General features: G+C 39.5%; 1 protein-coding gene across 1 annotated transcript; it reads left to right on the plus strand.

Moving 5' to 3' along the window:
- Nucleotides 1-269: 269 nt before the first annotated feature.
- On the plus strand, nt 270-5,402 carry LOC149076657 (uncharacterized). Its single transcript, XM_089242281.1, has one exon. It carries the CDS (start codon nt 270-272, stop codon nt 5,400-5,402), a length of 5,133 nt encoding a protein of 1,710 aa, XP_089098407.1.
- The last annotated feature ends 10,679 nt before the right edge of the window (nt 5,403-16,081 follow it).

A 16,081-nucleotide genomic window follows, 5' to 3' on the forward strand; every position in this document is an offset into this window, starting at 1 on the left:
CGTTGTGTTCACATTTTTTTAAATATATTTTTTCTTTAATTTTCGTATGTGGATGTTTGGTCCTCGGCGCCAAGTGTGTCCGAATAAGTGTTGTTGTTACCGCCGTTCGAGAAGCATGACTGCTAAATTTTGCATCTGATCAATTCGGAATTAAATAAAGTTTGTTTTTTCGTTTAAACCGGGAATTCCATTCTTTCGCAGACGCGAACAGAACATTTTTTGGGGGCTCGGCCGGGATCCGAATCTGAATCAGATCATCTTGCCTGAAAATGCCGACTCAGACGGAAATCGTCAAGCTACGAGGACGAGAAAAGGCCGCTCTGACTCGCATTGCCAGTTTCGCAGCGTCGCTGGAGGACTCTACATCAACGGAAGCAGTCCTGGTGAGACTAGAACGGATTGAAGATGCCTTCAAAAGGTTCATTGAGCATGACCAAGCCCTTCCAGATGAGGTATCAGAGATGGGAGAAGTCGAAGATCAGTATTTCGACGTCAAATCGAAGCTGAACCGATTCATCAATGCCAAGAAGATGGTGGAGGCGTCGGACTCCAACTACGCATCCCAAGTGCAAAACTCGGTCACTGGGTCAAGTGGGTTCAAACTCCCGAAGCTGAACATTCCCGCGTTCAGCGGAGAATACATGGAATGGCTCAGCTTCAAGGACATGTATCTAGGAGTTGTGCACAATAACGAAACTCTCAGCCCAATACAGAAGTTTCATTATTTGAAAGGACTCCTCGAGAAAGCTCCAGCCGATGTCATCCGCCACATTCCGATCTCGGAGGCTAGCTATCAAGAAGCTTGGGGAAGGCTGGTGGAGCGTTACGACAAGAAAAAGCAAATAGCCAGCTCGCTGGTTTCTACTTTCTTGAATCAGCCCAGGGTCACCAGTGTGAAATCTAACTTACGATGTATAGCCGACACTTCCGAACAAGTCGTCCGGGGCTTGAAAACTCTTGGTGATGGGGCCGTCAACCCAGACGTATGGTTGATACATCTGCTGCTCGAAAAGGTTGACGCCGATACTCGCCGAATGTGGTTCGAGAGGACCGTCGACAAAGACTTTCCAACGTTCCAGAGCTTCATCGATTTCCTCAACGAGAGATCATCGGCTATCGAGGATACGGCAGTCGATTCCGCATCTGAAGTGAAACCCAAAGGTACGTCTAGCACTGCATCTAGATTGTCTGACGTGAAGTGTCCAAAATGTAACGGTAACCATCCCGTCGCGAATTGTATTAGTTACAAAAATCTGAGTGTCGCGGCACGCAAGGATTTTGTGCGGAATAAAAATCTTTGTTTTAATTGCTTGTCAAAAAAGCACTTGAGCAAGAAGTGCTGCTCTCAGTTTTCATGTCGAATATGCAACGCGAGACATCATTCCAGTCTCCACGAGCAAATGCATTCAAACTATGCTAGTGCTTCGGTGTCGCATGATGAGCCAGCTGTCAAGTGCACTGGAAATTCTTCGGAAAGACCACCTGAACTATCTCTCAACGCTGCACAGGGAAACATTGCCTTGTTGCCCACTGCAGTTGCATCGGTCCGTGATGCCTGGGGTAGTTATCAAAGTGTCAGAATCCTACTTGATTCTGGTTCTCAGGCTACATTCATTTCTCAATCAACTGCCCAGAGGCTTGGCCTTAAGATATCATCTTGTGTTCGTGTCCCAGTAGCTGGATTGGCATCTTTTCAGCCGACTACTACTCAAGGAACTGTCAGTTTGTGCATAACATCAAAATACGATCAACGCGAAATGTTCAACATGGATACTTTTGTGCTAAAGAGATTGACTGCTCCTCAACCATCCTCGGTGATCAAGTTCAAAGATCGCGACATGCTTGATGGTCTAAACCTGGCGGATCCAACATTTTCTACTCCAAGTGACATTGATTTAATCATAGGAGCTGATCACTTCTTCTCGATAATTCTTCCTGGTCAGGTGATGAATGCAAACAAGGAGCCCATTGCCCAAAATTCGAGATTGGGATGGATCGTTACTGGCAAAATCAACAATGCCTCTTCGGTTGTTGGATTGACAGTGACAAATCTCAGCATGAATGACGAACTGAAACGGTTTTGGGAGATCGAATCAATTCCTTGTGAAAAGGTTCCTGAACTAACTCCTGAGGAGGAATTCTGTGAAAAGCATTTCAAGGAAAATGTCTCGATCAACGAGAATGGACGTTTTGTTGTGAAGCTTCCAATCTGCAAACCTGATGTAAAATTGGGAAATTCTTATGACTCTGCATTCTCGCGTCTGCAGTCGATGCAAAGAAAATTCAAGCACGACCCAGAATTGTCAATGGAATACAGATCGTTTATGCAAGAATACGCGGATTTGGGTCACATGCGATTGGCTGATGATGACTGCTCGATGATCCCAGATGATCAGAAATTTTTTCTCCCTCACCATGCTGTACATAAGCATTCCAGTTCAACCACAAAGTTGAGAGTCGTTTTCGACGGATCATGTGCTAGTAAGAATTCCGTCTCATTGAATTCCATTCTTGGTGTTGGTCCTAAACTACAACGTGATATATTTGAAATATTGCTGACCTTTCGAGTGCATAAAATTGCATTTTCGGCAGACATTGCAAAAATGTACAGACAGATACTTGTGTCTCCTTCTGATCAATCATACCAACGTATTTTATGGCGTGACAATTCCTCTGATCCTATCGCTGTGTACAAATTACAAACTGTCACCTACGGTTTGTCTTCCTCGTCGTTCCTGGCTACTAGATGCTTGAAGCAAATAAGTATTGACAGTCAAGGCAATAATCCAGATGCAGCAAAAATCATTTCTAATGACTTCTACGTAGATGATTTGCTATCCGGTGCGGATACTGCGGAAGATGCCAAGCGGTTGTGCTCACAAGTGTCTTCGTTACTTCGAATCAGAGGTTTTGAGCTTCGTAAGTGGAGATCGAATTCGCAATCACTTCTAAAGGAGCTGGATGCAGCTTGTGATGACCACAATATTGCAATTGACAGCAATGAACAGTCCAAGGTATTGGGATTGAACTGGAACTCTGTGGATGATGCCTTTTTCTTCACACCATGTTTGAACATTGATGTTCCCTTGACGAAACGCAAAGTCCTCTCTAGATCTGCTCAGATATTCGATCCAATGGGATTAATTTCCCCATGTATAGTATGGATCAAAATATTCTACCAAAAGTTGTGGGTGGTGAAATGTGATTGGGATGATCCATTACCCGATGTTCTAACGAAGGAATGGCTTGAGTTTCAAGCTCATTTTAATGCAATAAATGTGCTAAAGGTGCCTCGTTGTGTATCGACGTCAGAGGGTCCGATATCATTACATGGATTTTGTGATTCCTCTGCTCAAGCTTATGCGGCTGTAATTTATTACTGTCAAGAAAATTCTGGGAATACTAAGGTCACTCTGTTTGTGTCAAAGACTAAGGTAGCGCCTGTGAAACAGCTGTCAATTCCAAAACTTGAACTCTGTGGTGCATTCCTGCTGGCTCAGCTGTTCAAATCTGTGCTGAAATTTATCAAGATACCAGACATTCAAGTTTTTGCATGGACTGATTCCAGAGTGGTCTTGTCCTGGTTGTCGTCACATCCACGAAGATGGAAAACCTTTGTCGCCAACCGGACTTCAGAGATTCTCGATACGCTACCAGTAAGTGTATGGAATCACGTCACATCAAAGGACAACCCAGCTGATCTTGCGTCTCGAGGAATCAGTCCTGAGCTGCTGCAAGAATGTGAACTCTGGTGGCATGGACCACCATTTCTCCGTGATCCATCTGCAACCTGGCCTAAGACAAATGATGAATTGCTGAAATCCTCACCTATGCCTGAAGAAAGACTGGATCCAATATACTCATACGCAACATCGATCAACGACACTCTCAGTGATTTATTTGAAAAATATTCATCTCTGTCCAAAATCATTCGTATCGTTGCTTACTGCTTCAGATTTTTGTCAAAATGCTTCGGGACAAAACTTACTGGCAGCAACACCGCGAAACCCACTGTGAAGCCATTGCAGTTGTCTGAGATAGAACGTGTAAAGAAGGTGATCATTCGATGGGTTCAAGACTGTTCCTTCAACGATGAGATAAATTGCATTCGTAACGGAAAACCATTGAACTGTAAAAGCATTCTTGGATCACTGAATCCATTTATCGATAAAGATGGTGTTTTACGGGCAGGAGGCAGGATTCAACGAGCAAAATTGGCATATGGAGCCAAACACCCGATCATTCTGCCGAAAGATCATCCAATTAGTCTGCTTATTATTCGTGAATCTCACATTGCGAATCTGCATGCTGGTCCGACGCTTCTATCCAATATCCTGAAGCAATCGTATTGGATTATTGGAGCTAAGAGGATAATTCATAGAGTTATTCACAAGTGCATTGTGTGTTTCCGGTTCCGTTGCAAGTCAACTTCTCAGCTGATGGCTGATTTACCAGGTCCTCGAGTCACCATGAGCAGACCATTCACGAACTGTGGTGTAGATTTTGCTGGCCCTATCGAGATAAAGCTTCATAAGGGTCGTGGATCCAAATTCGCGAAGGGATACATTGCTCTTTTCATATGCTTGGCAACTAAGGCTGTACACCTCGAAATTGTGAGTGATCTCTCATCGGATTCTTTCATTGCGGCCTTGAAGAGATTAAATGCGCGACGTGGCGCGCCATTGAATATGTACTGTGATAATGCAACGAATTTCGTTGGTGCAAGGCGTAAGCTCGACGAGCTAACGTTGTTCGCGAAGGAGATAAATGACAATCCAAAAATATCATATTTCCTCAACCAACGCTCAATTCAGTGGCACATGATACCACCCTCCTCTCCTCATTTTGGAGGGCTTTGGGAGGCCGGAATTAAATCAGTCAAGTTTCATTTGAAAAGAGTCGTTGGGGATTCACGCCTAACATTTGAAGAGCTATCTACTCTAATGTGTCAAATCGAAGGAATACTCAATTCCAGACCATTGGTGGCTTACAACGAAGAAAACATAGATTCGATGCAAGTGTTGACACCCTCTCATTTTTTGACTGGCGATATTCTGTGCTCAGTTCCAGAAGAAGTGGACGATGTCAAGCATCCGTCAACGAGATGGCAACTTGTTCGGAATCTGAGGAATAGTTTCTGGAAACGATGGCACACTGAATATCTCCATTCTCTGCAACAAAGGCATAAATGGAAGAGCACCTGCCCCAACCTGTCAGTAGGTGATGTTGTGGTACTTAAGGAGAGCAACCTTCCACCATCAAGCTGGCCGATTGCTAGAATTGTGGAAATACATCCCGGAACTGATGGACTCGTTCGTGTAGTAACGGTGAAGACTAGCAAGGGCCTCTACAAGCGGACTATCACCAAGATCATCAAGCTTCCCTTTGACTCTAATCAATAATAATTAATAGTAATTAATTAGGGCAGGAGTATGTTTACAGTTCGGTAATACGCCACGAGATGGCGTTGTGTTCACATTTTTTTAAATATATTTTTTCTTTAATTTTCGTATGTGGATGTTTGGTCCTCGGCGCCAAGTGTGTCCGAATAAGTGTTGTTGTTACCGCCGTTCGAGAAGCATGACTGCTAAATTTTGCATCTGATCAATTCGGAATTAAATAAAGTTTGTTTTTTCGTTTAAACCGGGAATTCCATTCTTTCGCAGACGCGAACAGAACAGAATGTGTTTATAGAATCCTATGATAACACGTGTAATTTATGCGAAGCGTAAAAATTCAATTATATGTGACCAACTGAATGTGACATTACATTGAGATAAACCCTGAAAAGCAGTTGTTATCGTTGATTCAATTAAAATTTTGACAAATATTCCATTTCTTTTGTTACCTTTTATTTTTTTTTTGGTCTGTATATCATCAAAGAAAGCAAATTTCATCAAAAGAAAAAAAAAATTCTGTAAGATACATCGCGTTGCTGAACATGCCGCCTTGCGAAACGAGGCTCAAATAGGCTTTTAAAACGTTTGCGTTTATAATGTATCTTACATTATTAATGGTATGTATTAAATACATCATAATAATTGCTTCCTTCCATATACACATAAAATCGATATATTTTATAATCAGTTAGTTTTTTTACGTGAAGTATAAATCATTTCGTGTTGTATAAATAGATTAAATAAAAACGAAGGTATTTTCCAATTCATTGCATATTTCAAATTTACTCATAAGGTATAATATCGATATTTGTGTAATTAAAATCATCGACTACTGTTATTTTCAACTTTCTAGGAAATTCAAGGTACACCATATATGTATATTTTTGTGCCTTATCACACATAATGTGTGTTGCTTTCATAAATTTCCTATACTGTTCAAAACTGTGCAGCCATTTCTCTTGCGAAAAAGCTATTCGATTAAACTGAAAAGTATACATTGGAAAAGTGCATCACACTTCTCGGATAAAATGTGCTAAGACACTTTAGTGATACCACAAAATTATAAGTCGCATGCAACGTCAGCGAAAGAGGGACGAAAAAATTGCAAGGAAGTGCGATTATAAAGTATTGTAACGCCATGAAACTCTACGTAGACTCAGAACGGGCTTAAATATTTTTTTAAATAAAAATGAAAAGAAAAACTTTGTTGCGTAATCCCTGATACTCCGTTATAGTGTTGCTGTGCATTTAGAGAATATAAACGCTTGTTTTCGCCAATAAATTAGTGAGAAAACTACAATATATATATACAGTGAAACATCGATATAACGATAGTCTGCGGACTAAGAAAAAATATCGCTGTAGTGGGATTATCGCTATATCGAGAGGCAGCCGATTAACATTAGAGTATAGGCATTTCCAAACAATACTTGAAAAATATCGTTGTATCAAGTGCCATTTTAGCGATGTTCCACAGCAATAGGAAAAATGAACTTCTAAATATGTCTATGACCACGACAGGGAGAAAAAAAATGGCCAATACTGTAACAAAAGAACAGGTACTGAAGTTGAGTGTGTATTAGTAAAGAATAGGATCACTTTAGGAATAGGTGTAGCCAACCTGTCACTTGGATGGACCTCACCAACCACGCCTTCTCTGTTGTCCTGCATGTTTGTTGGGGGGGGGGGGATAGCACTACTTGAGATAAAGAAGCTTCGCCACTTTACAAGTATTTTTCCGTATAACCTCACACCGTTTTTCAAATAGAAATCGAAAAAACTTTCACCGCTCAACCGGTTAAAGGGCCCCTTCAAAGTTTGCGTAATAGCCGCTCCGTATTCTTCTTTTCTCTCTCTCTTCCCTATATACTGAAGCCTATTGACCATTGTATTGCCACCTGCAGGCAATTGACTTTATTTCTGACTTTCTTGCTTCCTCTCTACTTTTCTTTTCCTTCTTTTTTGTACAACTCCCCCCCCACAGAAAACATCTTCCTCCCATATGCTTCGAAAGATCGTAGGGGGTGAACCTTGACCAATGATGTCAATTTTAATACTATTTGTACCTACGTAATCCTCATCACCCAATGGAAGGATCTTTCTCTGAAGCCGGACTACCAATTAGAAATAGGGGGTTGGTACCCCTCAAAACTTTACTTTTTGGAATCTTCGAAAAATTAAAGCAGATTGATTAGTGAAAACTAGAAATCAAGTTGGAAAAAAATGTAGAAAGAGGAGAATTTTTGTAAACACATTTTTCAACTGTAGCATCAGGAGCGGCGATCATCCGTGATGAAAGGGATGGGAAAGGGATGAAAGGTAGGAAAGAAATTCTTACCACAATTCTAGTAAATTATAGACGTTTAGTTAAAACCTAAATTAGGAGGAGTTAACAGGGGTCAGATGGCGAAATTAGGCATAAAGAGTGATTAAAAGAGAATTATTCCAACATCAAGTTAAAATTATTATAATTGAACATACAGTATTTTGTTTATGTATTATGCAGAATTTGATATCGTGGAAATGGAATTTTCTAATTGACTTTTATTTTGTGCAAATATAACTCGTTCTTTTCATATGATCATTTGATTAAATATTAAAAGCTATTGAAATTTAAAGGATTCCTTCTTTTCATGAGTCATCGTTTTTATTCTAAATGTATATTGGACCACTAGGAGCCTGGGTTAATCTGATAATTACATATATATATATATTCTTCCAGTGGTTCGATATAACAATGGATAGAACATAACTGTGACCTGATTTAGTGGTTTTCAAGGGACCAAACACATCCATGACACCTTTCACCAGGACTCTCACTTTGATCTACTGGCTCATTTGGGGCAGAAGTAACCCTGAAAGCACTGCGACGAGAAAGACAGGTTGTGCATGAGTTTACAAAATTCTTAGTGTCTGTGTACATGTTATTCCAAAAAAAAATTTCTGCTAGACGATAGTATGTCTTGGTGAATCTCAAATGACCTCCTGCTTCTGAATGTACTGACTCCAACACTTTAGCTTTGAGGCAATGAGGGACACAAACTTGTTTTCGCACATCTTGACGAGGGGATTTTGAATTTCGCTTTGACAAATGTACCAATATACCTCTCTCGTCAATCTTGTAGTTTCTATATTTAGGGTCTGTGTTAGATTCTTTAACATTGTCAATTATTACTTTTAATTTATCATCGTTTTGTTGCATTGATGAAAGTTCATCAGGTTCAGGAAAAACTATAGTGAAAGTGTTGACACTGCGAGACAAATGGTCAGCTACTGCGTTTAATGTTCCCTTTACATAACATATGTCATAATTAAATTCTTCTAGTGCCAATTTCCAACGCAATATTTTAGAAGATGGGCTTTTATTGGATAGAAAGCCCTGCAGAGGTTTATGGTCACTGTAGACATTGAAATTTCTTCCAATTAAAAATGGTCTAAAAAAATTCAGTGCACAATAGATGGCAAAAAAATTCCAAAACGGTGGCACTATACTTGGATTGTGACTGATTCAATTTCTTAGAAAAGAAATACAAGGGTTTCACTTCACCATTGGGGTATCTCTGTTCAAGAACTGCACCTACACCTTTACATGATGCATCTGTTGTTATCTGCTGCTCTGCTGAGGGATCTGGCAAAGCCAAAACAGGGGGCTTTGATATAGCACTCTTAATGTCTTCGAATGCAGCTTGAGCCTCGTCATTCCATACGAATGGTACATTTTTCTTCAAAAGTGTAGTTAGAAGGGTGGGCATGAGAAGAAAAATTCTTGATGTACCGACGATAGAACCCACTACAGCCTAAGAAAGATTTAATTTTTTTCTGATCAGTGGGGACAGGAAATTCATTAATGGACACAGTCTTATCCTTATCTATCATCATACCCTGAGGAGTAACTATGTACCCAAGAAATTTACAAGATTTAGTGAGAAACTGACATTTTTCGGGATTGAATTTCAGACGAACATCTTCAAATCTCTGAAGTACCCTTTCTAATAACATCAAGTTAATATTAGTCAATAGTCTTAGTGAACAAAATTATATCATCTATATATATAAGAGCACCGTTGTGTAACAAATCACCAAGAACTTCCTGAGCAATAGACTGAAAAGCCTTAGGTGAATTTTTCAATCCAAAACACAATCTATTAAATTCATATTTGTCACCGTCAGGTGTAGAGAACGCTGTTTTGTGTCTATCATCTGGGTGTAGTGGTATCTGATTAAAAGCAGATTTCATGTCTAATGCTGAAAAATAATTTGAACCAGATATCTCGTGTAAAATGTCGTCTAGTGTAGGAATGGCAAATTCTTGTGTTACAGTGATTTCATTCAGCCTATGAAAGTCAAGAACTAGGCGCCACTTAGTGCGCTGCTTGACAAAAAGTGCTGGGGTGTTATATTGTGATTGAGATTTCGATACGATTCCAGCTTTTTCTAAGTCACGGACTTGTTTGCGAAACTCAGATCTCAAATTGTAAGGGATTTTATATATAGGACATCTTATGGGGTTTTCGTGTTCTAGTGTGATTTCGTGTGGTTCGGTTAACGCTGCTGATAACTCCATGGTAGAGCGAGCAAAAGCACTCGAATGTTTCAACAAGAGTTTCAACAGTTTGTTTTTGAGATGTCTGTCGATACCATGAAAAGAAAAATCTTTGTCACACAGAGGTAATGGTATTACATCTGAAACGTGAATGTCTGTGGGAATCTCTTCAAAATTGTTGACAGTACAAATTTTCATATTTTTATTTAACATTATTGGCTCCCTAGAAAAGTTAGTTATTTTGACACTGGTTTCTTGTTCATCACTGTTTACATTAACAATAGGAGATTTTATCTCTACACCTTTGTGTTGCAGTTTGGGACTGATAACAACTCTCGCTTCTACACTAGAATGTGGTAAAACAGGTACAAGGACATTAACAATGGTGCTTTGGTTAGGGGGCAAGAAGGTTTTATTTTTCAATCTCATAGATATGTCTTCCCCGTTCAAATTTGTTGGTTTTCCTCCCATCTCTAGATTTACAATTGGTACAGTAATGTCATTAAATTTCAAATAATTATTCTTCATGTCAATAATAGATCGCCTACTTTTCAGAAAGTCATATCCCAAAATAGCCTGATACCCGGTCAGTAATTCAAATTGTGTGACATAAAAATTATGTTCAGTTCGTAAATTGCCTATAGCAATAGGAATTTCGTACGATTCACTGATGGCTACGTCGCCTCCATTTACTGCCCTAATTTGAATATTTGCCTTCAATGGTTTCAATTTACCGTGTGAATTTATTTTACCAAAAAGATCTGGAGAAATGAGTGAAATCGATGCTCCTGAATCTATCAATGCAAGAAAATCATGGCCATTTGAGTTGACTTCTACAGCTGGTAAAAAAAATTTAGGACCAAAATTTGAATTTTGGAGAGATCGCACAGTTGGCCCAACATGACTACTTAATTTTGGCGCCTCCCTTGCCCGTTTAAATTTTGCCTGCTTCCTGTATTGTTACCCTGAGTGTTGTGTGCAAAATGCACTCTCCTACCTCGTGAGTGTGATCGATGGCCCTGTGTACTCTCTCGTTTTCTCCAACAATCTGCTTGTACATGTCCGACACGGCCACAAAAAAAACATGTCATGTGTGCTCGTAGTATGTGTGTTCGGCTGTTTCTCTGTGTGTACGTATTAACTTGTTGTGAGCTCAGATTGTGTACTTGCATGGTGAGCTCTCTAATCTGGTCGCTCAATTGAGACACGTCTCCTTGTGCCTCTTCTCTACTCTGCAGTGAGCTCATGTAGAGTTTGTTGTTTGCCTCCTCAGTGAGTGCATCAGTTACAGCTTGGTCAAAATTTGGAGGGGCTCTGCTAAGCACATGGCGTTGTATGTCGGGTCTAAGCCCAGCAACAAAACGAGCCTGCAGTAACCTGTCATTGGCTGCTATGACCTCTGGAGAAATGGCGGCTGTGTTTTGGAAGACCCTGTTGCCAAGGTGTCGCACTCGAGTGGCAAAATCCTCAACTGATTCCTGTTCCTGCTGTACACAGGTTGCCAGGGTGTGCAACTGGGTAGCCAGGGGCACTTGTTTCTCAAATCTCGAGACCAACTTCTGGGAAAACTCCGAAAAACTGGAAATTTGGTCGTTTTGTGGGACGGAAAAAAAATATGCCTCGGCCGTTGTCGTCAATTTTAATTTAGCGATGGAAATTTTGTCATCTTCGGACCACCCGCTGAGTCGCGCGACTTCGTTTATTTTATTCAGAAAATTTCTCACGCTGCCTGAACCTTCTCCCGAGAACGGTGGAATTAAATCCACAAAAGAAGCATTGAAATTTGCTGTGGGGACTCGTCTGATTGTGCGTGTAACCACGGGTGCTCGGCGTTGAATGCGTCTATTCATTTTTTTTTCTTTTTTCAAGATGCAATTATAAATACTTTTAAATACACAATGAAATTTTACAACATGAAATACTTTACACAAGCCACCAATTATTAATTAATTATTTCCGATTAATTCAAGACTTCATTACGAATTTTCACGTCACGTGGTTTCACAAGAGAAAAAAAAAACGTGGTCACATTAAAATTATATTTTACCGAACAACAAAAAAAATACTGATGGAATCGTGAATATTGCAATTATTTCATTAAAATAAAATCATGGATTGAGAGACATTGCACAATAAGAAGTGGATGGATGCGGATTGAACGAGGATTGGTCACGGCACCAGTGATACGAAGGCCGGTTGATCCTTATCAATTAAAATTAGACATGAATAAAATAATTACATTTAACTCCAGACTCATTTTCCTTACATTTATTCCGCACCTATCTCACTGTTCAACAGATAAAAAATTACATGTTCATTTAATTACGCGAGGTGGCAAGTAGTGAAGAGGAAGGAGTCAGTAATTAACTTACCACCGCCAGGCAGAGGGGTCAGCGCTCGATTCGAAGTTTCTTGTCACTCTGTCTCTGTGTTACGGCTTCTTCCTGAAGGTCTCATTCTATCTCGCCAAACACCTTATTGTGCGCCAAAACAGCGTAGCGTTCCCACATAACAACTTGCAGTTACAAATACAAATACAACGCCACAACAAGCAAATTGCCCAACGAGGTGGCTGACTTAAGAACATCATGGATCCCCGAGCCCCTACCTACTACTGCTACACCACACATGCACCCCCCCCCCCGCGGAACCCCCAACGAATCGGTACATGTGGGAATGTGCGTGTACGTGTAGTGCAACCTGACGTAAAGTTTGTTTCTGTGTAATGCTTGTTATGTGTAGTGCTGTCATCTGCCCCCAGTTTTACTAACTATGAGTGAAGTGTAATGGTTGAATGATTTACCGTTGTAGGACTGTTGCTCTCTGTGGCGAGACTTTTTAACGGGGAGATCGGCTCGCATTTGCGCCTTGAAGTTGGGAACCACAGAAAACCAACTTCAGCCGACCACCACTGTGGGGTTCGAACCCGGATTCTCACATCACGAGTCCGGCACTATAACCACTCGACCACCACAGCGGCTGTTAAATTGAGCAGGGAAATTATCACAAATTATTTCCCTGTATCAGAAGCATATATTTCCTCAGTTTTTCTATCATAAAAATTCTAACCCAAATGGCAATAAGCAATTTCTACACGATTTAAAAAAAATATTTATGAGGTTTAAAATTCATGTGAAATTAATTTATTTCGAATTAATGCTCATCAAACAGAAATTGAATGTGAAATGAAAACTACATGCATTTAATTTTATAATTTTAGTATAAAAATCAATGCATCTTTTAATATAAAACCACGTTCACTTACCTAGGAAACTGAAGTTTGTTTCCATTGTTACGAACTATCGACGATAGATGGTGCGATTCGTTCGATGGCTCTCAGAAATATCGAAATCGGTTGATTCCGGTTTCGGTTTATCGGATAGGGATGATATTGGCGGGAACATTTTAGAAAGTCCCGCCCCTCCAGACATTGGTTCAACCCCTCCGTACAGTAGCGCCGCCGACTAGGAAACTGCAAGATAAAATTTTTTGGAATGTTCTATTTCTCGAAGTTTCTGTCGGGGTTATAAATAGTGCGGCGCTCACAAGATGGCAGGCTAGACAGGCTCAGGCAGGCACAAGGAGATTCAGTCAGTTGTGTTTAAACTTTGCGAGAAAGTTGTTAGCTCTCTGATTAGCCTGTAAATACGTGTAAATTGCTGTTCTGTAAATAAATCTGTGTTTGTCCGTCGAACCGCTTCTTGTTTTTGCAATGCCGAAGTCTTTGGGAAAATTATCCGGAACACCATCTTCCTTCAATTTTCTCCATCGGTGGGTGCAAATATAGGTAGAACACGATATCAGCATCTGTGTATATGCAGATAGACGACTATACTAATGAAATAATATGAAAACAACTGAAAAAAAATACTGAAGATGGAAGTTTCTCCCATTGTTTACATGTTGAAATAAGCAATGTTTTGCCTATTTCGCTCCGTCACGCCCATTTTTGTATTCCTCCGCGTCGGCTCGCGCACGTCTGTGTTATTGTATAGGAAGTCTTCACTTCAGGGGCTCGACCATCTACTTGTCGTTCATAACAACTTGTCCCTTGTCGAAGGACAATATTCTGAACGACAATTCTGAGCGATCATTTTCCACTCGTTGAAGATTGTCCTTCAGACCACGTGATACGATAAGTACGCGAAAATTCTTCTTCGAGAGTAATTCATCTTCTGACCAATCAGCGCTACGTTGAAGAAATACAACAACTACTATGTTTTTTTGATTTTAATTGTACTTCCTACCGGTGGCAACACCAACGTTCTGTTTATTTACTTTCTGCCATGGGGTCATTCAAGTATTACGTCATCATCGATGGGGGGGGGGGGGGAGAGGATTTCCGATTTGCTGACTTTTGATGACAAGTATTTCCAACGCGTGGAATTTCGCAACATGGAAAAGGGGAGGAGGCTTTCCTATTCACCCTGAACACATGATTCATTCAGTGTCCTCGATGTTTCTTCCCTTGTTGCAATCTTACCCCTTAACTTTATTGTTGTGACATTTGCTTTTATTGTTGTGACATTTAAGGAAATCATAAAGAGTGGGATTCTCGGGTCTCGCCCACCTATGGCGATGTTAAGCTTTGTTATTTGCTGACTCAACGCAATATGAAAGCGAAACAATCAAGAAAAGATCCACTATTGCAGACATTCTTGAAATTATCGTGCCAAGACAGAAAATATTTGGAAAGCTGCTTCAATTCCTAAGGTTTCTCACCAACGGATATGAAAAATTGAAAATTTTTCAGACTTTTACTGTAAATACAAGAATCATCAGAAAAATATGAAAACAAGGAAAGATTCTCAAACTTTCAAGTTGAACTTGAAATCTTTCCAGTGTGAAGCACCGAAATTGTTCGACAATGCACCATGCCAATGTGATTTTTAAGACTTTAAGTGTAACAAGTTGAGAAAGGTCCCAAATTTAGAGCGAGATTTCTTGCAAGATCAAAGAAGTATACGCAAGATAGCTATTGGTCGAGTAATGACCTAACAACGAAGAAATTGAAAAACAATGAACAAAGGAAAATGAAAATGGTATTCCGTTTCATTTCATCTTAAGAAGAAACGGCGGAAACTAGTTCATCAACCACTGAAAACTCATCTATATCCAACGATTCTGAAGAAAGTGATCTATATGAGCGAAAACAGTTTTCCGTTGAAGTTAGCATTTCCATCTTCAAGTACTGAAGCTCCATCAATCGGTGAAGAAGCAAGTACTTCATTTGCTTTTGAAGTTCTACCATCGTCCTCTCAAATGAGAACTAAATTACCAAATGTTCTTCTTGCTTGTGATAGAACTGGGGATGTACCACCTTCTGATTCTTAATAAGAATTCGCTTCTTAACTATGGATTTGATCTTTAGTTAAGAATTAAGAGAGAATTTTGCTACCACATTCTTAACTAAGAATCGTTTTTGTTCCATAGTTAAGAATCGAGTTAAGAACCAAGGCTACCCACTTCTTAGCTTGATTCTTAGTAAACAATTTTTTTCTTCTATGCGAGATAAAAAAACTTCTATTAAAGAAAGAATTTAAGTTATAATTCATATTTTAAAAAATAGAAAAAAAAATTAACAATGCATTTTTATTTCCAAATAAGGAATTCGTCAGACTTGTTATCGAAAAGGTATCTGAAGGTTGCGTGGGAGAATTGAAAACAGTGTTAGTCTATATGCAGCATATATATGTTGATAATAGTGATAAAATATCGGATTATTTCAATAAAGTTTGATAATTTTTGCTACATTTATCACATTTACCAGTAATTATCCATAATTCTCAAATCTTCAATCCATAAATATCATGATCGATGAGTCGTAAATATAAATTTTTTCATATTATGGGAACTTGTAGATTTGAAATTTTTTATTCGTTTAAAACTTGAGAGAAAATTGAATTTCTCCCACAAAATATGTGAGATAAAACTCTAATCGGCCGAAATATAATTGTACATAAATTAAAAATCATTATTAACCTGCTACTGCGTTAGTTTTTTTCACATGCTTCGGTGTACGTGAAAAAGCCAACATTACAAAAACGATGACCATTTTTAATATTGATGTATTTATTATCTGATCACTATATTGTTATTTACCACGAAGCAGCTAGGCAATACATATACATCATCACGT

The sequence above is a fragment of the Pholcus phalangioides genome, unplaced genomic scaffold (genome assembly GCF_987345545.1).
Source record: "Pholcus phalangioides strain wild (caught in Gottingen) unplaced genomic scaffold, Ppha-v1.0 ptg000015l_1, whole genome shotgun sequence".
In the NCBI taxonomy this organism is placed as follows: Eukaryota; Metazoa; Arthropoda; class Arachnida; order Araneae; family Pholcidae; genus Pholcus; species Pholcus phalangioides.